Source organism: Leucopleurus acutus (genome assembly GCF_964270905.1).
Source record: "Leucopleurus acutus genome assembly, chromosome: 10".
NCBI classification, from domain to species: Eukaryota; Metazoa; Chordata; class Mammalia; order Artiodactyla; family Delphinidae; genus Leucopleurus; species Leucopleurus acutus.
Genome location: NC_139153.1, coordinates 48,583,310 through 48,609,101, shown reverse-complemented (window position 1 = coordinate 48,609,101; position 25,792 = coordinate 48,583,310). Strand labels below are relative to the sequence as shown.

Below are 25,792 nucleotides of genomic sequence, written 5' to 3'. Positions count from 1 at the left end.
TGTGTGCTTGGGATTTCTGTGTCTGGTCATCACATTTCAAAGACAGTTGGAAAAGTTGGCAGAGACTCAAGAGAAAGGGAGCTGAAATAATTTCAGTTTGGGCATGGAATGGGGCAAAGGGATGGCTGCCCAGGGACATACAAAAGCCATTTCCTTAGGACCTGCAAGTGTCCACTGTGGAGCCTGTAGATGAGGTGAGCTTAGGTTGCATAGGACCATCTTCCCCTCCTGTCTTTACTCTTCTGTGGCACAATTTTTTTTTTGAAAAGCTTCTTTATTAACACAAATTACTATTCTTTTTTTTCTTTTGTAAATTTTTACTTATTTATTTTTGGCTGTGTTGGGTCTTTGTTGCCATGCGCAGGCTTTCTCTAGTTGCGGTGAGCCAGGGCTACTCTTCCTTGTGGTGTGCAGGCTTCTCATTGCGGTGGCTTCTCTTGGTGCAGAGCACGGGCTCTAGGAATGTGGGCTTCAGTAGTTGTGGCACGTGGGCTCAGTAGTTGTGGTTCATGGGCTGTAGAGCACAGGCTCAGTAGCTGTGGCACATGGGCTTAGTAGCTCCATGGCATGTGGGATCTTCCGGGACCAGGGCTCAAACCCTTGTCCCCTGCATTGGCAGGCAGATTCTTAACCACTGTGCCACCAGGGAAGTCCCTGTGACACAATTTTATTTATCTTCCCCACTAGATTGAAACCCACATGGGCAGGGGTTATTTCTAGGTTTATGTTATCATTTTATTATTAGTGCTGGCATATAGTAGGTCCACTGACTGAATTACTTGAATAGTTGAATATGGGTCTACCTCTTAGCCTTGCCTGCCCCTGATGCAAGGTAAATCAAGAACAAATGAAAGGGGCCTCATTTTACTAAAAAAAAAAAAAAAAAAAGAGTGTGTGTGTATGTGTGTGTGTGTGTGTACTTCTCAAAGGGTTTGTTTGTGGGTCACCCACCTGGCAGATATGGGATTTGATTTTATCATGATTGCATCCCTCCTGCCGTCTTGTTGTGGCTTCTTTGTCTTTAGATGTAGGATATCTTTTTTGGTAGGTTCCAGCATTTTTTTGTCAATGATTGTTCAGCAGTTACTTGTGATTTGGGTGTTTTCATAAGAAGGGCTAAACTCACGTCCTTCTACTCTGCCGTCTTGTCTGAGATCTTCCCAAGGGGTTTCGATAAGGTGGTGAATGACAGCTTACAGATGGTTTCGTAAGGTCGCTAAATATGCAAAATGGTTAAATATAGAGGGAAACTTGCTGTATAAAAAATAAATTTAATTTAAAAAAATATATAGGGAAGTATATGTAAAATAATGTTAAAATTAATCAAAGCACAGCATAATGATTATGAGTAAGATCTGAGTACATATGGCTGGAGGAAGCCACTTACACTGCACAGAGAATCATACATAATTAGCACATTTCAGGGAAGGAGTTACAGTATCATTTTTTTTAAACATCTTTATTGGGAACAGTATCATTTTTTTCATAAACTTGTGTTGACACTGATGAAAACTTCTATTTTTTAATTTGGGGGATTTTTGTTTTTATTGAAGTATAGTTTATTTACAACGTTGTGTTAATTTCTGATGTATAGCAAAGTGATTCAGTTATACATATATATATATACATTCTTTTTTTTAATATTCTTTTCCATTAAGGTTTATCATAGGATACTGAATATAGTTCTGTGTGCTGTACAGTAGGACCTTGTTGTTTATCCATTCCATATATAATAGCTTACATCTGCTAACCCCAATCTCTGACTCCATCCGTCCCCCTCCCCCCTCCCCCTTGGCAACCACAAGTTTGTTCTCTATGTCCATAACTCTGTTTCTGTTTCATAGATAGGTTCATTTGTGTCATAATTTGGATTCCATATGTACGTGATGTCATATGGTATTTGCCTTTCTCTTTGTGGCTTACTTCACTTAGTATGATAATCTCACGTTGCTGCAAATGGCATTATTTTGCTCTTTTTTTATGGCTGAGTAATAATCCATTGTATATACACACCACATCTTCTTTATCCATTCCTCTGTCGATGGACATTTAGTTTATTTCCATGTCTTGGCTATTGTGAATAGTGCTGCTATGAACACAGGGGTGCACGAATCTTTTTGGATTAGAGTTTTGTTTGGTTATATGCCCAGGAGTGGGATTGCTGGTAATTCTATTTTTAGTTTTCTCAAGAACATTCCGTACTATTTTCAGTAGTGGCTGTACCAACTTACATTCCCTCCAGCAGTGTAGGAGAGTTCCTTCTTCTCCACATCCTCTCCAGCATTCGTTATTTGTAGAGTTTTTAATGATGACCATTCTGACTGGTGTGAGGTGGTACCTCACTGTAGTTTTGATTTGCATTTCTCTAATAATTAGTGATGTTGAGCATCTTTTCATGTACCTCTTGGCCATTTGTATTTCTTACTTGGAGAAATGTCTATTTAGGTCTTCTGCCCATTTTTTGATTGGGTTCTTTTTTGTTGTTAAGTTGTATGAGCTGTTTGTATATTTTGGAAGTTAATCTTGTATCCTGCTACCTTGCTGAATTTGTTTATCAGTTCTAGTAGTTTTTGTGTGGAGTTTTAGGGTTTTCTATATATAGAATCATGTGATCTGCATATAATGACAGTTTTACCTCTTCTCTGTCAATTTGGATACCTTTTATTTCTTTTTCTTGTCTGATTGCTGTGGCAAGGACTTCCAATACTATGTTGAATAGAAATGATGAGAGTGGGCATCCTTGTCTAGTTCCAGATTTTAGCGGGAAGTCTTTCAGCTTTTCACCATCGAGTATTATACTGGCTGTAGGTTTGTCATAAATAGCTTTTATTGTGTTATGTTCCCTCTCTACCCACTTTGTTAAGAGTTTTTATCATGAATGGATGTAGTATTTTGTCAAATGCTTTTTCTGCATCTATTGAGATGATAATGTGGTTTTTGTCTTTTGTTTCTGTGGGTATCACATTGATTGATTTGCATATGTTGAACCATTCTTGTGAGCTTGTGATGAATCCCACTTGATCGTGGTGTATGATCTTTTTTATGTGTTGTTGGATTTGGTTTGCTAATATTTGCTAACATTTTTTGAGAATTTTCGCATCTGTATTCATCAGAGATATTGGCCTGTAATTTTCTTTTTTGGTGGTGTCTTTGGTTTGGGTATCAGGGTGATGGTGGCTTCATAGAATATCTTTGGGAGTGTTCCCTCCTCTTCGGTTTTTTGGAAGAGTTTAAGAAGGACTGATATGAGTTCTTTGTATGTTTGGTAGAATTCTGGTCCTGCACTTTTGTTTGTAGGGAATTTTTAAATTACAGATTCTATTTCACCTCTAGTGATTAGTCTGTTCAAATAATCTATTTCTTCTTGATTCAGTTTTGGTGGGCTGTATGTTTCTAGAAACTTGTCCATTTCTTCTAGGTTGTTGAATGTGTTGGCATATAATTGTTGATAGTATTCCCTTACAGTTTTTTGTATTTCTGCACTATCAGTTGTTATGTCTCCTTTTTCATTTATTATTTTGTTTATTTGTGTTCTCTCTCTTTTTCTCTTGGTGAACCTGGCCAGAGGTTTGTCAATCTTGTTTACCCTTTCAAAGAACCAGCTCTTAGTTTTATTGATTTTTTCTATTATTTTTTTAATCTCTATTTTATTTATTTCCTCTCTGGTCTTTATTATTTCCTTCCTTCTGCTGACTTTAGTTTTTTTAAAAATTCTTTTTCTAATTCTTTTAAGTGGTAGTTTAGGTTATTTGAGATTTTTCTTGTTTTGGAAGGAAGAACTATATTGCTATGCATTTCCCTCTAAGAACCACTTTTGCTGCATCCCACAGATTTTGTATGGTTGTGTTTGCATTGTCATTTGTCTCAAGGCATTTTTAAATTTTCTCTTTGGTTTCATCGTTGATCCATTGGTTCTTTAGTAGCATGTTGTTCTGTCCCCTTGTAATTGTTTTTTTCTCCTTTCTTTTTCTGTGGTTGATTTCTAGTTTCATGCCATTGTGGTCAGAAAAGATGCTTGAGATAATTTCTATACTCTTAAATTTGTTGAGGTTAGTTTTGTGCCCTAGTATGTGGTAAGTCCTAGAGAATGTTTCATGTGCACTTGAAAACAGTGTGTTCTGGTTTTTTTGGATGTAATGTCCTGAAAATATCAATTAAGTCTATCTGTTCTATTGTATCATTTGGGATCTCTGTTGCCTTATTGATTTTCTGTCTAGATCTGTCCATTGATGTGAGTAGGGTGTTAGTCTCCTACTATTATTGTATTCCTGTCAGTTTCTCCCTGTCTGTTAGTATTTGTTTTGTATATTTGGGTGCTCCTATATTAGGTGCATATACGTTGACGAGTATAAAATCCTCTTCTTGTATTGATCCTTTTGTCATTATATAGAGTCCTTCTTTATCTTTCTTTATGGCTTTCGTTTTATGTTTTTTAAGTTTTTTAAAAAATATTTATTTGGCTGTGTTGGGTCTTAGTTGCAGCACACGGGATCTTCATTGCAGAGTGCGGGATCTTTAGTTGCAATGCGTAGGATCTTTTAGTTGCGGCATGCAGGATCTCTAGTTGCAGCATGTGGGATCTAGTTCCCTGACCAGAGATAGAACCTGGTCCCCCTGCATTGGGAGCGTGGAGTCTTAGCCACTGGACCACCAGGGAAGTCCCTCTCTCCATTCTAGCTGCTGCAAACCAGTTGCTGCATTCTCCTCCAAGGCTCTGAAGCTCCCCTGCTCTCCTGGCTGAGCTCCCCGCTGGTGAGGGGACTTCCCAGCATGCAGGAATCTTTTCTCTTTCACAACTCCCTCCCAGGGTTGCAGGTCCCATTCCGATTCCCTTCTCACTGTCTTTTTCTTTTATTTTATTTTTTGCTTTTTTCTTTTGTCCTACCTGGTTATGTGGAGATTTTCTTGCCCTTTCAGAGGTCTGAGGTCTTCTGCCAGTGTTCAGTAGATATTGTGTGAGAATTGTTCCACGTGTAGATGTATTTTTGATGTATTTGTGGGAGGAGGTGAGCTTCACGTCCTTGATGAGCTACTCCACCATCTTGATCCTGGACCTGATGAAACCTTTTAAATTAAAAAAATATGAATGAGAATTAGGTCTTTTCACTGTTGCAAAAAGAAGTTACATATAAGGAAAAGGGGAGTGCTAGAATGAACTCTATGGTGCTAGATTGTATTTGGAAGTGTAAATATGGAGTCATGGTTTAAAAATATAGGTGTGTATGTTGGGGGGGATAACACATACACACAGTTGGATAAATACAAGAATAAATATAGATGTATGTGAATGTGTTGGTTAGTACACATGCATATATTTCTTGACTGTATCTACTAGAGAGAGAGAAATAATGACACCCTAGTAGCATTTAGCACACCTGTTCTATGGATCTTGGTTTCTAAGTACTATTTTCCAAAAAAAGGAACCCAGGGCTCATTGGAAAACTGTTTGATTCCAGGGTTGAGGCAGGGAAAATAGGAAATGAATGTAGAGCATCTTGTGGTGCCAGAAAGTAAGGAAGTGCTAGAGAGAGAGAGAAAAAGAGAGAGAGTGTGTGTGTGAGTAGGGGAGAGGGCATGTCAGAAGGACACAGAGCTCCCAATGGCCAAAAGAGAAACAACTCAAGCAACAAAACAAATAATAATGTTATTAGATTATAACCCAAAGAATAAAGTAAATATCCATGAGTCCATACTAATATAAGTAAATATCTGAATAAATCAATGGGAGAAAAGGGACAACTCTTTGTTATGAAAGAATTCTAATTAATAATGTAGAAAGAATGAGAATTTAAAAATCATCATTAGGGACTTCCCTGGTGGCACAGTGGTTAAGAATCCGCCTGCCAATGCAGGGGACACAGGTTTGATCCCTGGTCTGGGAAGATCCCATATGCCATGGAGCAACTAAGCCCATGCGCCACAACTACTGAGCCTGTGCTCTAGATCCTGTGCGCCACAACTACTGAGCCTGCGCGCCACAACTATGAAGCCTGCACACTCTAGGGCCCGCATGCTGCAACTGCTGAGCCCGCGTGCTGCAACTACTGAAGCCTGCATGCCTAGAGCCTGTGCTTTACAACAAGAGAAGCCACTGCAATGAGAAGCCCACTCATCACAATGAAGAGTAGCCCCTGCTTGCCATGACTAGAGAAAGCCTGCGCGCAGCAGCAAAGACCCAACACAGCCTAAATAAATAAATAAATAAGAAAAAACCCACACTAAAAAAAAAATTTAACCATTAACTATCACACTAATAAAATCTGCAGGCAAGACATACTAATAGATGCTAAAATTATTGGGTAGAAGTGTGAGCAGAAACATAATTCCATAGTCTCTCCCCAAATATGTAGCAATTACAAAGGAAAAATAGTAACTGTACAGTAGAGAATCCTGGAAGACACCAATTTAACCAAGTGGTTAAGGTTACCATCACCACTAATAGGACACATCAATAGCATATAACCCCGATATGATACACCGGGAAGGGCACATCACTTTTGTGGTATTCCTACAAATAATGCACAACCTCAGTCCATTCATGAGTAATCATCAGAGAACTCAAACTGAAGGACACACTGTAGAGAGACATTCTACAGAATAACTGACCCGTACTCTTTAAAAGGCTCAAGGTCATGGAAGGTCACAGACAACAAGGAAAGATTGAGAAACTGTCACAAGTTGGAGGAGACTAAGAAGATATGACAGCCTAATGCAATTGCAGATCCTGGATTGGATTCAGGAATAGAGAAAGGATGTTAGTGGACAAACTGGAGAAGTCCACATAAATTCTGTTCTTTCGTTAATATATGGTACCAAGCTGAATTTCTTAGTTTTGGTCATTGTTCTGTTGTTATCTAAGATGTTAACATAAGGGAAAGCTAGATGAAGAGTTTATGGGAACTCTCTGGATTATTTTTGCAACTCTTGTAAATCTAATATCTCAAAATAAAGCACTAAAAATATGTATTCTGTGGAGACTTCCAGTTATGGCAATGTTGTATGTAAATAACCTGAGGAATCTACAAAAAAAAATGAAAATTCTGGAACTGAAATTAAGTACTCAATAGAAGGCTTAACAGCAAATTAGACACAGATGAAGGGAAGACTTGCAGATATGTCAGTAGAAATGATCCAGGCTGAAGTGTAAAGAGAAAAAAGATGAAGGAATATAGAAAACTACATTAAAAAATATGGGACATAGTAAACAGGTCTGTTATGTAATTGAAGCCCCAGAAAAAGAGGAGACAATGTCACAGAAGCAGTATTTGAAGAAAAAATAGTTGAGAATGATCCAAAAGTAATGAAGAGTTCAAGCCATAGAGTAAAGCACTAACAACCCTAAGAAGGATAAAATAAAGAAACTGTACCTTATGCATATACTTATATACATATACTTACACATTATAGTAAAATTCTGCTCTAAAGACAGGGTTTGGAGAGGAACTTAAAGCATCTAGAGAAAAAAGACCCACTGCCTTCTAACAGTAATGACAGAAGCTAGAAAATATTGGAATGGAAGCTTCAAAGTGATGAAAGAAAATAACTTTCAATCTAGAATTCTAAACCTAGTGAAAATTTTCTTTAAAAGTGAAAATAAGGAATTCCCTGGGAGTCCAGTAGTTAGGACTCAGTGCTTTCACTGCCAAGGGCCTGGGTTCAGTCCCTGGTTGGGGAACTAAGATATCGCAAGCCACACGGTGTGGTGAAAAAAAAAAAAGAAGATAAAATGAAGACATTCTCAGACAAACAAAAACTAGTAATTCATTACCAGATAATAATAATTCATCACCAGAAGACTTGAACCAAAGGAATTCTTCAGTCAGAAGAAAAGTCTACCATATGGGAGTAGAGAAATATAAGAATGAAGAGCAACAGTAAGGGTAAACTTGTTAAGACGTGTAAATTAATATTAAATGTAACATAACCATAATAATAATGTAGTTATTATTAATAATTATATGTTATTTAAATATATGTAGAATTAAAAACATAACTATACCCCAAAAGTGGGAGGGGTAAGTGGATTTAAAGTGTTCCAAGATCCTTGGATTCTCTTGGAAGTGTATAAGTACTAATTAATATGGAAACTTTAATAATTTAAGGTTGCTTGTTGTAATCTCTGGGCTAATCATTATTCAAATAGTAAAATGATATAAAAATAATAAGGTAATGGGGGAAATGGAATTTTTTTTAAATATTTGATTAATAGAAGATAAGAAATGAAAAAGGAACATGGGGGATAGTACAAATAGAAAATAAAAACATGGTAGATTTATACTCAAAAAATTTTTTAACATCTTTATTGGAGTATAATTGCTTTACAATGTTGTATTAGTTTCTGCTGTATAACAAAGTCAATTAGCTATATTATACTCAAATTTGTTGATAATTACATGAAGTAATTAAATGGACCAAGTACTTCAATTAAAAAAGAAGGACAGGAGGGACTTCCCTGGTGACACAGTGGCTAAGACTCCTCCTGCCAATGCAGGCAACACGGGTTTGAGCCCTGGTCCAGGAAGATCCCACATGCCACAGAGCAACTAAGCCCATGCGCCACAACTACTGAGCCTGTGCACTAGAGCCCACGAGCCACAACTACTGAGCCCACGTGCTACAACTACTGAAGCCCATGCACCTAGAGCCCTAGAGCCCACGCTCCACAACAAGAGAAGCCACCACAATGAGAAGCCTGCACACCACAATGAAGAGTAGCCCCCGCTCGTTGCTACTAGAGAGGGCCCGCGCGCAGCAATGAAGACCCAACGCAGCCAAAAATAAATACATACATACATACATAAATTTTTTTTTTTTAAAAAAAGAAGGATCAGGGAATTCCTGTTGGTCCAGTGGTTAGGACTCCATGCTTTTACTGCCAAGGGCATGGGTTCAATTCTTGATTGGGGAAGTAAGATCCTGCAAGCCACGCAGTGTGGCCGAAAAAAAAAGAGAGAAGGATCGTCAGACTGGGTAGAAGAACAAAAACCAACTAAATGCTGCTAACGTGAGATAACCTTTAAAAATAAGGATATAGGGCTTCCCTGATGGCACAGTGGTTAAGAATCTGCCTGCCAATGCAAGGGACGCAGGTTCGAACCCTGGCCAGGGAAGATCCCACATGCTGCGGAGCAACTAAGCCCGTGTGCCACAACTACTGAGCCTGAGCTCTAGAGCCCACAAGCCACGACTACTGAGCCCACGTGCCACAACTACTGAAGCCTGCACGCCTAGAGGCTGTGCTCCGCAACAAGACAAGCCACGACGATGAGAAGCCTGTGTACTGCAACGAAGAGTAGCCTGCACTCACCGCAACTAGAGAAAGCCCGCGCACAGCAACAAAGACCCAACACCGCCAAAAATAAATAAATGAATAAATTTATTAAAAATTTTTCCGAAAATTAAGCATATAAATCCCCACTGTAATGTCTGTTACACACAAACTGTTGTGGGTTCCTGCCAGCCTTGAAAAAAATGATCTGAATTTCTTTCTCCTAAAAAAAAAAAAAAAAGGATACTAAAAGATTGAAAATATAAGGATGGAAAAAGATATAATCAGACAAACCTTAACCAAAAGAAAACTGGTGGGACTTGCCTGGCAGTCCAGTGATTAAGACTTCGCCTTCCAATGCAGGGGCTGTGGGTTTGATCGCTGATCAGGGAGCTTAGATCCCACGTGCCTCATGGCCAAAAAACCAAAACATAAAACAGAAACAATATTGTAACAAATTCAATAAAGACTTTAAAAATGATTCACATCAAAAAGAAAATCTTTAAAAAAAAAGGTAAAAAACTGGTGTGGCTATGCTAATATCAGAGAAAGTAGACATTAAGTCAAGAAGCATTAGTAGAAATAAAGAAAGAAGAGGGACATTTTATACTGATCAAAGTTTTAAAAAAAATCCATCCAAAAGGTACAACTATTTAAAATCTAGGGACTTCCCTGGTGGCACAGTGGTTAAGGATCCACCTGCCAGTACAGGGGACACGGGTTCAAGCCCTGGTCTGGGAAGATCCCACATGCTGCGGAGCAACTAAACCCATGAGCCACAACTACTAAGCCTGCGCTCTAGAGCCTGCAAGCCACAACTAATGAGCCTGTGTGCCACAACTACCGAAGCCTGCGTGCCTAGAGCCTGTGCTCCGAAACAAGAGAAGCCACTGCAATGAGAAGTCTGCACACCACAACGGAGAGTAGCTCCCGCTCACCGCAACTAGAGAAAGCCCGTGTGCAGCAACAAAGACCCAATGCAGCCAAAAATAAATTAATTAATTAATAAAAAAAGAAAATAAAGTCTATATATACTAATGACCTAGCCTCAAAATATATAAGCAGGACTTCCCTGGTGGTGCAGTGGTTAAGAATCCGCCTGCCAATGCAGGGGACACGGTTGAGCCCTGGTCCAGGAAGATCCCACAAGCCGCAGAGTAACTAAGCCCATGAGCCACAACTACTGATGCTGCACTGTTGAGCCCATGGGCCACAACTACTGAGCCCTCGTGCCACAACTATTGAAGCCCACACACCTAGAGCCCATGCTCTGCAACAAGAGAAGCCACCTCAATGAGAAGCACGCACACCACAACGAAGAGTAGCCCCTACTCACCGCAACTAGAGAAAGCCCGTGTGCAGCAACGAAGGCCCAACACAGCCAAAATTAAATAAATAAATAAATTTATATTAAAAAAATTATATATATAGGCAAAATTTTACAAGTCTAGAATAAAAACAAACAATAATAAACATGAGATTTTCACATTCTTTTCTCAAAAACTTAAAGGGCAGGTAGACAAAAATATCAGTAAGCACACAGAAGAATTGAACACTATAATTAACAAACTATATCTTATTGAGTTATATACAACACTGTACTGAGCAATTGCAATGTACAATTTCTTTAAAAGTATACTTGGAACATTTACCAAAATTGTCTATGTGCTGGATCATAAAGGAATTAACAAATTTCAAAGGACTGAAAGCATATAGAGCTTGAACTAAGTAGACTGAATAACGAATATATAACTAGAAACTCCCCCACATATTTGGAGATTAAGCAATTCATTACTAGATACATGAGTCAAAGAAGTCATAACAGAAATTAGAAAATAATGAATGATCATCTTTAAATGATACATCACAGCTTATGGGATGCAGCTAAAGACATGCTTAGAGGAAAATGTATAGACTTATGTTCACATATTAGAAAAGAAATAGGGCTTCCCTGGTGGCACAGTGGTTAAGAATCCGCCTGCCAATGCAGGGGACACGGCTTCGAGCCCTGGTCCAGGAAGATCCCACATGCCGCGGAGCAGCTAAGCCTGTGTGCCACAACTACTGAGCCCGCGTGCCTAGAGTCCGTGCTCTGCAACAAGAGAAGCCACCACAATGAGAAGCCCACACACCACAACGAAGAGTAGCCCCCACTCGTCGCAACTAGAGAAAACCCACGCTCAGTGACGAAGACCCAAGCAGCCAAAAGTAAATAAATAAATTAAATAAATTTAAAAAAAGAAATAGTCTGAAAATCAGTTATCTAGGTATACATCTCAAAAATTAGAAACGAATAGCAAATTAAGCCCAAAGAAGCTGGAAGGAAGGAAATAATAAAACAAGAACACATTTTAATTAAATAGAAAACAAATATAGTGTAGGATCAGCAAAGCCAAAGGTTAATTCTTTGAAAAGACTAGTAAAATTGCTTAGTCCCTGGCAAAACTGATCAAACTGAGAGAAGGTAAAAATTACCAGTGTCAGGGGACATAAAGACATCATTGTGGATCCTACAGACATTAGAAAGATAACAAGAGGTTTATGAACAACTTTATGCTTAGAAATTTGAAAATGTAGATGAAATAGTCATAATTTTAAAAATTTTGTGAAAGCAATGATAACAGCAAAAGGATAAACATGAAGGTATAAAAGAGGACCTCAAAATTATAAAATTTGGGGAGGAGAGTAAGAAAATGTAGAACCGACCCCACCATATCTCCGAGGTGTGCCTGTACCCCACATTGTACTAGCTCATGAGGGCTGATCATGCACATCTCTCTCCAACTCTGTGCTCAGTGATGTCACATTGGTATCTTGAAATTGACCATATTGAGAGTTTTTACACCACAGAAATCAGCAAATATTACCAAGTCAGGACTCTCCCCACCCCAAGAACTGGTCGTTAAACATTTGCCAGCACACTACAGAATATATTATACTCACAAATTGGAAGACTCATTGAGAGAGGAATTAGTGATCTGCATACTCATTTAACGAATAATAGCCAATACACTGTTGTCAGTGAGCAAAGGCAAAAAGAGAATTTATAACTGAGAGGGGAGAGGAAAAACTATAGTCTGGGAACAGTGAATCTTGTCTGCATATTTTGGGGGTAAGAAAGAGGCCAGTTTGGGAGTCTGTTCTTAAGCAGTCTGAATAATGATATCAAAACAGTTTCAGGGGCTTCCCTGGTGGCACAGTGGTTGAGAGTCCGCTTGCCGATGCAGGGGACACGGGTTCGTGCCCGGGTCCGGGAAGATCCCACATGCCGCGGAGCGGCTGGGCCCATGAGCCATGGCCGCTGAGTCTGCGCGTCCGGAGCCTGTGCTCCGCAACGGGAGAGGCCACAACAGTGAGAGGCCCGCATACTGGAAAAAAAAAAAAAAAAGTTTCAGGATTTTTAAAATGAATTTTCCAGAAAACCTTGCAAAATTAATTGTGGAGTATATGTGACAGACTGTGTCTTCCAGTGTCCTTTATTAGTGTTCTTTATCTTAGTTAGGCCAGGTCTGCACCATTTCCCTCAAAAATTTCTCAACTCCCCCCATTTTGGTCAAAAGTCCCTGGTGTAGAGGATTTAAACCTAAGGGCTTTAGTCTGTGATGCAGAATCATTATTGGATGTCAGTTTGATCTTGGGGGTATAACAACATTTAAACACCTGAGTGTCAAACACAATGTGAATATTATAACAGACATTTGGAACATATTTTGTGTCCAATTTTTGGATAAGTGTAGGTCCAGTCAAGAGAATATATATTAAAGACAAGATTGGTCAATTTTAGTTAAGTAATTGGTTTTTTCAGCCCCTATGATTAATTGATCATTTCATCTTTTTCAAAATATGTATCCAGGTACTGTAAACTATTGGCTATTGTATAGTGTTTATTTTTTTGGTGAGAGCACATCTATTTAGAATCATTCTACTTAATGAAGTTTTGTTAATCTAGCCTAAAATGAGTTATTTAAAGTCAGTATTCATTCTGCTTCTGAAATTATCTCAGATTTGTCCAGTGGGAGCCTTACACGTTGTCTCCCGTGTTCTTTTGATATGACCTAGCAGTTTCTCGAGCGCTTCCTTACATTCTGCCATCACAAGATGTTCCAGGCTAATCTTGTACTCTCCTTGTCCCAGTTCTGGAATCAGTTTCTAAGAAGCCCTGGTTCCTTTTAGTGGAGAATGGTATTTAGAAACCAAGATCTAAGCACTAGATCTGCTACTAGCTACTGGGATGTCATTGCTTCTAAGTCCTTTAAATGGATAGAGGTGGGGAAAAATAACAATTTCAGAGGTCCATCTATATATATGTAAATATATATGTACACATAAACATGCATATATCCATATCCATGTGCTTACATATTTAAAAATCATGACTTCATGCTGATTCCTCTAACTACAGTCTAATTCCACAGTGCCTCCTCCCATTCCACGCCTATAGCTCCCTCCACCCACAGTCATCTGAAGAATCTTGGAATAACATTCTACTTGTGGAAGTCTCTGCATCTAGTTTTGTGAGTCTCAGGGTCAGATCACCGCAGTGACTGCATGTCCAGTTGCAGGATTCTAAATATTTATACTGTGGGAGGCATACAGCCCAGATGTATTAATGTTCTGGGACTTAAGAACAGCATTTGTGGTTAAAAGTACTTGATAGAAGAAAACAAAGAAAGAAAGTACTTAACATGGTCCCTTCCAGCATGGTTTTAAGGGTAACTTTCATTGGAGTCTCTTTTAATATGTTCAGTGTTCCAGTTACTGTAACCATGTAACACATTGCCCCCATGACTTGGCAGCGTGAAACAGCAGTTTGCTTTCTGATCAGATAGGACACAGCTAGGAGAGTTTATCTCTACTCTGCGATATCTGGGGTCGCAGCCGAGAGACTGGGGCCAAAGTCTCATTCACTCACACGTGTGGTGGTTGGTGCTGGCTTTCAGCTGAGACCTCATTTCCTCTGCCTGAGGCTTCTCCACCTCAGCTAGTTCCTTTCCTTTCCCTTCCCTTCCTCAGAGCACAGTGGCTGGTTTCCCCAGGGCAAGCCTCCCCCAAAGAGAAACGCAGTCTGCCACTGTCCGTTATATAAATTGAATTGTATCTAGTGATGTCTCTTAGAAATGCACCTTGCATCTGTTGGGCATATGACTGTGCACCTAAGTTATTTACCCAGCTAAACTATAAAGTTTAAGGGTAAAAACATTTTCAAATTTGCCAAGTCTTTAAAAATGTATGTCCCATGCACCCTTTCTCAGGAAACTCTTAGGGAACATGCTCCCCTATATAAGTGAGTAAACCAAGGAAGAGGAAGGCTTGATGTGTGGGAAACGAGAGATCCAGCATAGGAGAGACATGCAGGAAAGGCCCAGGTCAGTAATGGTTAAGGAGCTCTGTAGTTACTGCTGGTACAAAGCTTAACAACTTAAAACAACCATTTTATCATGCTTGTAGATTCTTTGGATCAGAAATTCTGACAGGGCACAATGGGAATGGCTTGTTCCATGATGTTTGGAACCTTAGCTGGAAAAAGTCAGTGACCGGGGTAACCTGAAAGATGGGGCTGGAACTCTCTGAGGCATTTTCACTCACAGAGTAGTTGATGTTAGTTGTCTGCCGAGGGTGCTAACAGAGCACATGCACATGTATTCTCCATGTGGCCTGGGCTTCCTCACAGAATGGCTACCTCAGGGTAATCAGGCAGCTCAAAGTGAGTGATCAGAGCTTCGAAGTGAGTATTCTAGCAAGTAAGGGGGAGGTTGCATCACTTTTTTTTTTTTTTTTTTTTTTTTGGCTGTGTTGGGTCTTTGTTGCTGCGCTCAGGTTTTCTCTAGTTGCGGCGAGCAGGGGCTACTCTTCGTTGCAGTGCACTGGCTTCTCATTGCAGTGGCCTCTCTTGTTGCAGAGCACGGGCTCTAGGCACCTGGGCTTCAGCAGTTGTGACACAAGGGCTCTAGAGCGCAGGCTCGGTAGTTGTGGCACACGGGCTTAGTTGCTCCACGGCATGTGGGATCTTCCCAGACCAGGGCTCGAACCCATGTCCCCTGCATTGGCAGGCAGATTCTTACTTAACCACCGTGCCACCAGGGAAGCCCCTTAAGATTTAATTTTATTTTTATTTCTTTGGCTGCGTTGTGTCTTTGTTGCTGTGCGCGGGCTTTCTCTAGTTGCGGTGAGCGGGGGCTACTCTTTGTTGTGGTGTGCGGGCTTCTCATTGCAGTGCTTTCTCTTGTTGCAGAGCACGGGCTATAGGCATGTAGACTTCAGTAGTTGTGGCACACGGGCTCAGTAGTTGTGGCACGCAGGCTCTAGAGCTCAGGCTCAGTAGTTGTGGCGCATGGGCTTAGTTGCTCCGCGGCATGTGAAATCTTGCCAGACCAGGGCTCTAACCTATGTCCCCTGCATTGGCAGGTGGATTCTTATCCACTGTGCCACCAGGGAAGTCCCTGCGTCACTTTTTATGACCTAACCTTGGAGGTTCGGTTCCCTTGGAATACATGAGAAAGTCATTACTTCCTCTGCATTGCTGTAGGTTACAAACTAATCACTAAGTTTAGCCCAGATTCGAGGGGAAGCTACATAGATAGACCTCACCTCTCAATGGAAGGACTGTCAAAGAACTTCTGGATGTGTCTGAAAACTGCTACAGGGGTTGTCCTGTCCTGGGTCATAGCAGTAGGTGTAGCAAGCGACCAGTCCAGATTAAAAGAGGCCAGAGGCTCTAGGAAGGGTTGACTTGTGGGGGTGACACTGATAAGAGTCCCTGATACATCTGGACATCTTGGAAAGAAATTTGTAGGGTAGTGGAAAGAGACTAAATTATTGATAAGTACAAACCAAACAAAATAATTGGTTGATTAACTTTCGGAAAAACAAAAATTGTATAAGGGAGAATTTCATGCTCAGCTGTGAATAGCATTTACATAGCAACAATAATGTAAACATTACTGATCTAACCATGAGTGTGATGTAACTTACATCGGGAAGATGAGGGAGAGGAAGGGTATGGCATGCGGTGAGCTGGCTAAGGGTGAGGAAAGAGAGAATATCCATATCACCCATCCATAATTAATGCCTAAAACTGAAAAAAAATTAGCATGCCATCTGGAGCCACGGAAGTAAATTCCAAAATAATCAGCTAAAGGAGGAAAAAGTGTTTGTGATTGGGTGTGGGAAATGGCAGGGGAAGAGGGCAGGATTTCTATTTTCGAAATTTTGTGGAACTCTTTGCCTCTTTAAACTATGTGGTTATCCAACTTCGATGAAAATAGCTTAAAAAGAAAACTTTTTACTGAAAGAAACGCCATGCCCAGATCATTTTACAGGTATACACCATCAAACATTCAAGCTAATCCTGATCTTATATAAACTGTCAGAGACTACAAAAAGAAGGAACATACCCTCATTCTTAGGTAATGAGCCTGCTATGGTCTGAATGTTTGTGTCCCTCCAAAATTCGTATGTTGAAATCCCAACCCTCAAAGATGATGGTATTAGAAGGTGGGGCCTTGGGGAGGTGCTTAGGTCATGAGGGTGAAGCCTTCGTGAATGGGATTAGTGCCTTTCTGAAGAGGCTCTAGAGAGATCCCTTGCCCCTTCTGCCACTTGAGGACACAGTGAGAAGGTGCCAGCTGTGAATGGAAGAGGGCCCTCACCAAAACACAGCCATGCTGGCATCTTGATCTTGGACTGTCCAGCCTCCAGAACTGTGAGAAATACATTCCTGTTGTTTATAAGTCACCCAGTTTTATGTCATTTTGGACTAAGAGCCTAATGTTACCTTGACACCAAAGCCAAATAAGGAGCTCTGACAATGAAAGTCATAAGCCAGTTTTGCTTAAGAACATAAACCCAGGAGGATGATGGCTGCCGTGGCCGTGGCTGTTCACGAGGACTCGGGATCTGGGATGAAGGCGGAGCTTGTTTCTTGGCCTGCGGCAGGGGGGAGGGAGATGACCCAAGAAGAAAAGCTGCAGCTTCGGAAGGAGAAGAAACTGCAGAAGAAGAAATGGAAGGAGGAAAAGGGGGAAGAACCAGAAACTGGCTCTGCTGTATCTGCAGCCCAATGTCAAGGCCCGACCAAAGACCTGCCTGGACTGGACAGTCAGTTGGGCAGTGCCAAGGAGAAAGTTCCAGCAGGTGGGAGTAAGGCTGAACTTCGAGCTGAAAGGCGGGCCAAGCAGGAGGCTGAGCGGGCCCTGAAGCAGGCAAGAAAAGGGGACCAAGGAGGGCCACCTCCTCAGGCCTGCCCCAGCACAGCTGGAGAAACCCCCTCAGGAGTGAAGGGTCTACCCGAGCAGAGTCAGGTTGATGACTCCACGCTTCTGAGGAGGCTTGTTAATAAACCAGAACGACAGCAGGTTCCTACACGAAAGGATTATGGACCCAAAGTCAGTCTCTTCTCCCACCTACCCCAGTACAGCAGACAGAACTCTCTGAGCCAGTTTATGAGCATCCCATCCTCTGTGACCCACCCAGCCATGGTGCGACTCGGCCTGCAGTACTCCCAGGGCCTGGTCAGTGGCTCCCATGCCCAGTGCATTGCCCTGCTTCGTGCCTTGCAGCAGGTGATTCAGGACTACACCCCACCTCCCAGTGAAGAACTGTCAAGGGACCTAGTGAATAAACTAAAGCCCTAAAGCCCTACTTCAGCTTCCTGACTCAGTGCCGTCCCCCGTCAGCGAGCATGTACAACGCCCTTAACAAGGAGATCACGGGTGTGAGCGGCTCCAAGCGGGAAGAGGAGGCCGAGTCAGAACTTCGAGCAGCCATCGGACCATATGTGCAAGAGAAGATTGTGCTTGCAGCTCAGGCAATCTCACGCTTTGCTTATGAGAAGACCAGTAATGGAGATGTGATCCTGATATATAGATGCTCATCTCTGGTATCACGAATTCTTCAGGAGGCTTGGGCTAAGGGCGGGCGGTTTCGGATGGTAGTGGTGGACAGCCGGCCACAGCTGGAGGGAAAGCACACGCTACGTTCTCTGGTCCGTGCTGGGGTCTCTGCCTCCTACCTGCTGATTCCTGCAGCTTCCTTTGTGCTCCCAGAGGTTTCTAAGGTGCTGTTGGGAGCTCATGCACTCCTGGCCAACAGGTCGTGATGTCACGGGTAGGGACAGCACAGCTGGCCCTGGTGGCACGGGCCCATAATGTGCCAGTGCTGGTCTGCTGTGAAACATACAAGTTTTGCGAGCGTGTGCAGACTGATGCCTTTGTCTCTAATGAGCTAGATGACCTTGACGATCTGCTGTGTGAGCGAGGAGAACGTGTGGTCCTGGCTGACTGGCAGAACCACTCGTCCCTATGGTTGTCGAATCTGGTCTATGATATGACCCCCCCAGAACTGGTGGATCTGGTGATCACGGAGCTGGGCATGATCCCTTGCAGTTCTGTACCTGTTGTGCTGCGAGTCAAGAGTAGTGACCAGTGAGTGGAGGGACACAGGGTCAATAAATGACATACTCCCTACACTTAAAAAAAAAACAAAAAACATAAGCCCAGTCTCATCCCCCAGCCTTTTGGAGCTGTGAGAGGGCTTGTCTGTCCTGAGATGGGGAGCAGAATGGGATGCTGGCTGTGAGTGCTGGAGGCTAAGGAGTTGTGGTAGGAATAAAGATCTGTACCTTATATGCCAGGGGCTTATTATGTTTCCTATAATTTCATTTTTGTTTTCTTTCCATATTTTGGTAAATTTAAAAGACATTTGAAACAAACAAAAAAAAAAGAACATAGGTTCAGAAATATTAAGTAAAAAACCAAGCAAGAAGAAACACGCACGCACACACGCGCGCGCACACACACACACACACCCACACCCACACACACACACACATCCACCCCAGGAGCAAATTGAGTGTAACCCAGGAATGCAAGGGATGTCTTCACAGTGGCCCTTGAGTTGGCAGTTGGCTGCCCTGAGCCTGTCAATTTTTTCCTCCATGGCTTCCAGTGCTGTTACGGAAAGCCAGCCCACTGTGCAATCCGTGTACTTACTGTCTTCCCAGACCTTGCAACCGCGCCGTAGCTACCACGTTTCAATGCCCGCCTGCACCTCATTTAAGTCGACCATGGGTGAAAGCCTTAGTAATCTCAGGGATCATCACACCCTACTTCCCACCAGCTAGAGGTCTGATCGCTGCCAGACTGGGGAGAAAGCCAACTCCAGAATCACATCCTAAGGGTCTGCTGTTTTAGGACCTTTCTGACGCAAAGTGTCATAGCCTGGCTTCCCCATAATGCGGAGTCTGAGGTGGTGAGATTTTGTGCTGTCATTTACAATTCCAGGGAGGAGTGAGGAAAGGGGATGGAAGGAGGCAGAACCAATACAAGAATTACTGAGCTGACTTCCAGAAAGTTCAGTTGATTATTTTATCTTGTGAGACATCCCTTCATAAACTGCTGGATCCCGCCCCTTATTGCTTGGGGGTTTGCCTTGTGTGGCTGGGAGCAAGACTCTCTGGAGGCCTGCCTCAGTGGACATGAGGGGCAGCCACTGCCATGGACACCTCGATCCGTAATGACAGCAATGGCTGCAGCCCCGAGTCTGGAGAATAGCAGCAGATTGAGGGTATGGTGCCAGGGCTGTCCCGTGCACGTGTGCAGACCTGAAGAGGCAAAACTGAGTTAGTATCCTTGCCATATGGAAAATAATTTAATCCCTACCTCCCTCCATAGCTGAAACAAAATACTTTCCAGCAAAGATCTCAAGCAAAAATTTAAGAAGAAAATATAGGAGATATAGAAAGATTTCTTGAAACTGAAGTATAAACCTTGAACAAAATGTTGATAAATTTTATATGAAAATTTTAGAAACTGTACGCCAAAAGGTAATACAAGTTATAAACTTATACAAGTTATATATTGGGTTGGCCAAAAAGTTCATTCGGGGTTTTCCGTTACGTCTTACAGAAAACTGAACCCAATACTTATACTTTATAAGGTATAACACACACCTTATAAAGAATTAGTACCCAGAGTATATAAAGAATTCCTACAAATCAATACGAAAAAGACAAAGTACCCAATGGCAAGTTGGCACTACGAACAGACACATCACACAAGAGGAAGCCCAAATAGCAAATAAACATACGAAAAGATGCTCATCATCATTAATAACAGAGAAATAAAAATTAAAACTATAATATGGGTGTCTCCACACTTGGATCTGGTTCACAGGTGGATTGAGGCAATATGTTGTACTGGCCAAAAATGGATTTAAATGTTGATTTAGGCATACATACCTATGAAGACATGCTTCAAATTTATGGAGCTGTTTTCTGGTGGGAGGCTGGGGCAGGGCTTCATCTGTATTTTTAATGTTTTACTTCTTAAGCTGGGTGATGGAAACACGGCTTGTCATGTTATAATTTATACGTTTTTCCCAGTGTAATAGTTCACGAAACAGAAGGCAAAGGTGTGTGCATGTATGGAGTTCCTCTTCCGTGCCAGGTTCATTACATTTATCCCCCCATCCCCTTCCCATATTATTCAGTGAACCCCAGACTTCATAGCCTTTGTCCACACACGTCGCTTTGCCTTTGAACAGATGGTGATCTCGCTGCAGAACACCACGTCCACCAGCCACCACCTGCGAGTCCTCCCGCCGTCCACGCCCTACTTCGCTCTGGGATTGGGTGAGCTCAGGGTGGCAGCGGCCTGGGCGGCCTCGATATTGTGTACTGGCCTTGCCCCGGGTTACACGCCCACCAGGCCCTAGGGTGACTCCACAGCTGCACCCCTCGTGCTCCACAGAGGCCTCCTACCCACCCTCCACCGAAGGCCCCCAGTCTCGACAGCTCCTCCTCGGATCTCGTCCCTCCAGGCTCGGTTCTGCCCTCTCCTCGCCCTGCGCACTGTCACTGCCCTCAGCCAGGACCCCTGGTTCCTCACTTAGGCCATCACAGTGGCTTCCCAGCCAGGCTTCCTGCCTCCGTGACGCAGCGTTCTCCTGAAGAACAGCTCTGATCTTGTGTCCCACCCCCGGCAACCCCTGCAGAAACCTCAAATACCTCTCTGCTGCCCACAAAATAAATGCTAAGCCATAGGAACAGGCATGGCCCCGCCTGACCGTTCCAGGTGGACCCTATCACTCCCCCCACTGCCCCAGGCCCTGGTCTTCTTACCTGGTCTCCAGAATCTCATTTGTCGCTTTTGTCACCCACAGGGATGTTCCCAGGAAAAGGTGGAATGGTGGCTCCTGGAATGACCTGCCAGTACACTGTCCAGTTTTTTCCCGACTGCCTTGGGGGTTTTGATGACTTTATTTTAGTGGAGACCCAGTCAGCACACACGCTGCTGATCCCCCTGCAGGCCCGGAGGCCGCCCCCAGTGCTGACGCGTGAGTGTGCTCTGCTCCCCCGGGATTCAGGGAGGGCTGGTGCCCCTATAAGGACTGCCTGCCCACAGGGCCCCTTCATGGCAGCACACAGCCTGTCCCCTGGGACAGGGGCTTCTGGGTCCTGAGAAGGGGCCTGCCAGAAGTTTGCGCACAGTCCTCCCATGTCAGGCCCCGACCATCCTGCTTCCCGTGGAGGCTGACTCTGAGTGACACACATCGGGAGAGGAGGCCAGCATCCCAGCTGACCCCAGCCTAGGCGTCGCTGGCTCTGGGACACCCTGAGTGGGCCTGTGCCATGGCGAGGCAAGAAGGAGTGCCTGGAGCCCTCCATGGGTGTCACCTGTGTGGCCGTGGGGTGGCTGGCTTTGCCTGGACGCCCTCATTTACGAGTCCCTTCAGCTGGGCACAGGCTGCAAGCTGGGACTCTGACCACAACCCCCAGGGCCATGCCGGCTGGCACTGGCTGAAGCCCGAGCGCGTGGAGTCCCGAGGCGCCGCTGCCATGTGGGAGCAGGGGTGGGCCCGTCCCCATCCATCCCCCTCGCCCCTCCACAGCTGCTCTTAGCTCGGGCTGGGCCTCCGGAGAACAACAACAGGACTGTGCTGTTTCTCTTGCCCATCTTTTCTTGTGGCTGCAGTGTCGCCGGTGTTGGACTGTGGTTACTGCCTCATTGGGGGCATGAAGATGACCAGATTCATCTGCAAAAACGTGGGCTTCAGCGTGGGCAAGTTCTGCATTATGCCTAAGAAGAGCTGGCCGCCGCCAAGCTTCAGAGTGAGTGCTCACAGGTTGCTACCTGGAAAAAGAGCAAATCCATCAAAGGAAATAACCCCTGTGAGGGAACACACACACACACACACACACACACACACACACACACACACACACACACACACACAGACACACACACACACACACACACACACACAGACACACACACACACACACACACAGACACACACACACACAGACACACACACACACACACACACACACACCAGAATTTTATAACCTCTCTCTCCAGCTGCCACGGTCCAGTGAGAATCAACATGTACAGAGACCAGCGCTGTAGTTCTTGTTACTCCCCTAATACCTGTGTGACCCTGGGCAGGTCCTGTCACCTCTCTTATCCTCCAAGGCCTGGCTCAAATGTCCCTGCATTCATTCATTCATTCATTCATTCTAGTAGCAAATGTTTGAGTATAGCAGAGGTCACAGATTGGCAGCTCTTTGGCTGAATTTTGTGGGTATACTTATTTGGCACAGGGCTTAAAAACATTTTTTGAGCCACCGTTTACAAATAGAGAGATTTCGGACTTCCTGGTGCCCCAGTGGCTAAGACTTCACGCTCCCAGTGCAGGGGGGCCGGGTTCAATCCCTGGTCAGGGAACGAGATCCCACGTGCTGCAACTAAGACCCAGCGCAGCCAACCAACCAACCAACCAAATAAATAAATAAATAAATATTTTTTTTATAAATAGAGAGACTTCGTATAAAAATGTGCACTTCCAGTCTCTCCGAAACATTGGGAGATGTGCAGCCCTGGGCCAGGATCCACTGTGGCCTGTCAGCTGGAGTTGAGAAGCAGGGGGTGTGCACATCCCCTCCTGTTTGCCCAGCTCTGCCCTCCCCGCCCCAGGGCAGCCAAGTGCTGACACCACTGACGGTCATGCTCACTCACAGTGTTATCTGACTCAGCGTAGAGATATTTTGCTGTACCTGTGTCTCCCGAAACAAGCGACAGATCCAGAGGACCACATGTTCCCAGACACACATTTCACTCATTTCTGTTACCTGCCGGGGTCCTGGAGGCGTGGGTTTGCGTCCCTGGCATCTAAGTGGCTTCCTGTTTGGGCACCTGGGCTGCAGCTCTGCTGACAAGATGGCAGCGTCCCTTGGCTCAGGTGCCCATGGCCAGGGGTGGGTTGAGGATGGAGGCCGACACAGAAGCTGGCCCCAGCCACACAGGCTGCTGTAGTAGGGAAAGGACTGTGCTTTGGGAGCCCCCCTGCTGCTTTGCGTCTGAAACACTTGTCAGTGGCCTCGTACCTCCTGCCCGCAGGCAGCTCTTCGTGGACGCCCTGTCTTGTACTCATCTTTAACCACCAGAACCCCATCCAGTGCCTGGTGCAGGTTGAGTAAGTGCTGGCTGAATGCATGAGCCTCTTTCTTCATGAACAGGAGACTGGATGATCCATTAAGATCCTTCAAGCCACAAAATGGATGTTTGCAGGAGGGAAGTATGCCATCTGAGCACGAGATCTTACAGTTTCTTCCACACTGTTGGGTCATCTTCTGCTTTTCTTTAAGGCTGTTGCAACCATCGGCTTTGTCGAGCAGCCTCCCTTTGGGATCCTGCCGTCAGTGTTTGAGCTGGCTCCGGGGCAGGCCGTATTCGTGCAGGTAGGTGATGAGACGCTAGCTTGTATTTCTTTATGATTGGTTCGCTGTTTCCTCAACTGCTCGCTTGATTTCATTTGCCTCTCTGGTTTTTTGTTTTTTGGGTCTTTTGGGGTTTTTTTTTGGCTGCCCCACACAGCTTGTGGGATCTTTAGTTCCCGGACTAGGGGTTGAACCCGGGCCACCGCAGTGAAAGCACTGAGTCCTAACCACTGGACCGCCAGGGAATTCCCGCCTCTGTGTTTTCATGACCCCGATAGCCACTCCCAGGTCCCAGCCTTGGTAGCTTCTGTGTAGGAGCATGCTTTTGTATTCTGTGGGGTGATGTCATTTGACTCTCCTATGACCTCCCTCGCAGAGCAAGTGCAGAAAGCCCTAGCAATGCCACCACGATCCCTGAGAGTTGCTTGTCCACCCGTGAGCCTGCGGGTCACCTCTACTAACATCTGAGCTGCCTCCAGGATCTCCCCTCGGTCCTTCAGTCCGTCTTGGACCATCCCACCCCCTAAATCTGGTACCTTTGTTCTCTTTCCTGTTTTATCCTCAGTTATATGGGCAACAAGGCCCGCCTTCCTTAGGCCTCATCCTGAACCTCTGCGGAAGCTCCCAGAGTCTGACCTCTGGGATGTGGGCTCCTCCTTTCCTAACTGGCCCCTTTCCGGCGTCCCTTGGGCCTGTCACACCTGCTCACTCGTCCCCAGAAGAGGCTGTGAGACATGGTGATGTCTTCCTGCCCCTGTCATCCCACCCTCTGCTCCAGGAGTCTGACTCTGTGCGGTCCCATGGCTGGGTGTGGGGCTGCCACAAGTGAGCATGGCCTTCCTCACTTGCCTGCTGAAGGACACACCCACATTAAAGAGTAAAAGCTATATGGGTTCTGGGGAGGGGGATTTGGCCTACATCAGGTCATCAGGTAGTGAAAGCCAAGAGCCATAGGTTCTCAAACTCAGCTGCACATGGCCGTCCCCTGAGAAACTTGCAAACACGCTGACATCTGGGCCCCAGCCCTGAGGTTTTGAGTTAATTGGTCTGGGGTGTGGCCTGGGCATAGGATTTTTCAAGCTCCCCAGGTGATTCTGTGTGTGCAGCGAAGTTTGAGGACCACTGCCATAAGCTTCTTTGCCAAGATGTAAAGGAAGGCTTCCTTTATCAGCTCCTTTCCAGTTGCAAGGGTCTGATGGGGTCTTGTTCATGTCCGTGATGATCTGACCCTGATAAGAACCTGGCTTTTGGAGTCGGGATGAGGCCAGTTCAGGAGCACAATAGGGATTATCCATCCTCCTCTGTTGCCGAGGGGTGAGCCGGGTCCTCTTGGCATAGCCCAGGATTTGTCAGAGCCTTGTGGTGGCTTTAAGGAATTGGGGCTGGCCACCCCTGCCCAGGCCATGATGTCCCCCTCATCCCATCCTCCTATGATCCCCAAGGAAAAGAAGAGGGTGGCAGCAGCAGTCTTTGGGGAGCAGTGGGGGAGTCAGGGGGAGGTTTTCCCCTTTGCATTCCTTATGTAAATTTTGTTTACTGACTGGGATTTTGTTTGTTTTAAAATTTATTCATATTTCCAAATAAATAGATTCACATGATTAAAAATTCAAAAGACGCAAATAGATGCACAGTGAAATGCTCCCTCTCCCCCCAGTTCCTCAGCCACCCAGAGGCCACAGCCTTACCAGGTTAGAGTGTCCTCCCAGAGATATGTGATGCCTACCTAAGCACCTGCACATGGTTTTTTTCTTTCCTTTGTTTCCGTTTTTTTTTTTTCTTTTCTGCTGTACGCATAGGCTCCAGACGCG

At 44.2% G+C, this 25,792-nt stretch overlaps 2 protein-coding genes across 2 annotated transcripts in view; both read left to right on the top strand.

Moving 5' to 3' along the window:
- The window catches only part of DLEC1 (DLEC1 cilia and flagella associated protein), a gene marked incomplete at its 5' end in the record, with an annotated part of 91,786 nt that overhangs the window by 32,265 nt on the left and 33,729 nt on the right, over positions 1-25,792 (top strand). Inside the window, 4 exons of the mRNA XM_082848453.1 lie at positions 20,810-20,897; positions 21,428-21,601; positions 22,240-22,376; positions 23,913-24,005. Of these exons, the coding sequence (XP_082704579.1) occupies positions 20,810-20,897; positions 21,428-21,601; positions 22,240-22,376; positions 23,913-24,005 (492 nt within the window). The remainder of the gene's footprint in view (positions 1-20,809; positions 20,898-21,427; positions 21,602-22,239; positions 22,377-23,912; positions 24,006-25,792) is intronic.
- LOC309967698 (translation initiation factor eIF2B subunit delta-like) lies at positions 17,125-18,741 on the top strand (the record flags this gene model as incomplete). The annotated part of the gene is given in 3 exon segments (XM_082848464.1): positions 17,125-17,895; positions 17,898-18,354; positions 18,357-18,741. Coding segments are annotated over 3 exon segments (1,566 nt in total). The 3' UTR covers positions 18,695-18,741.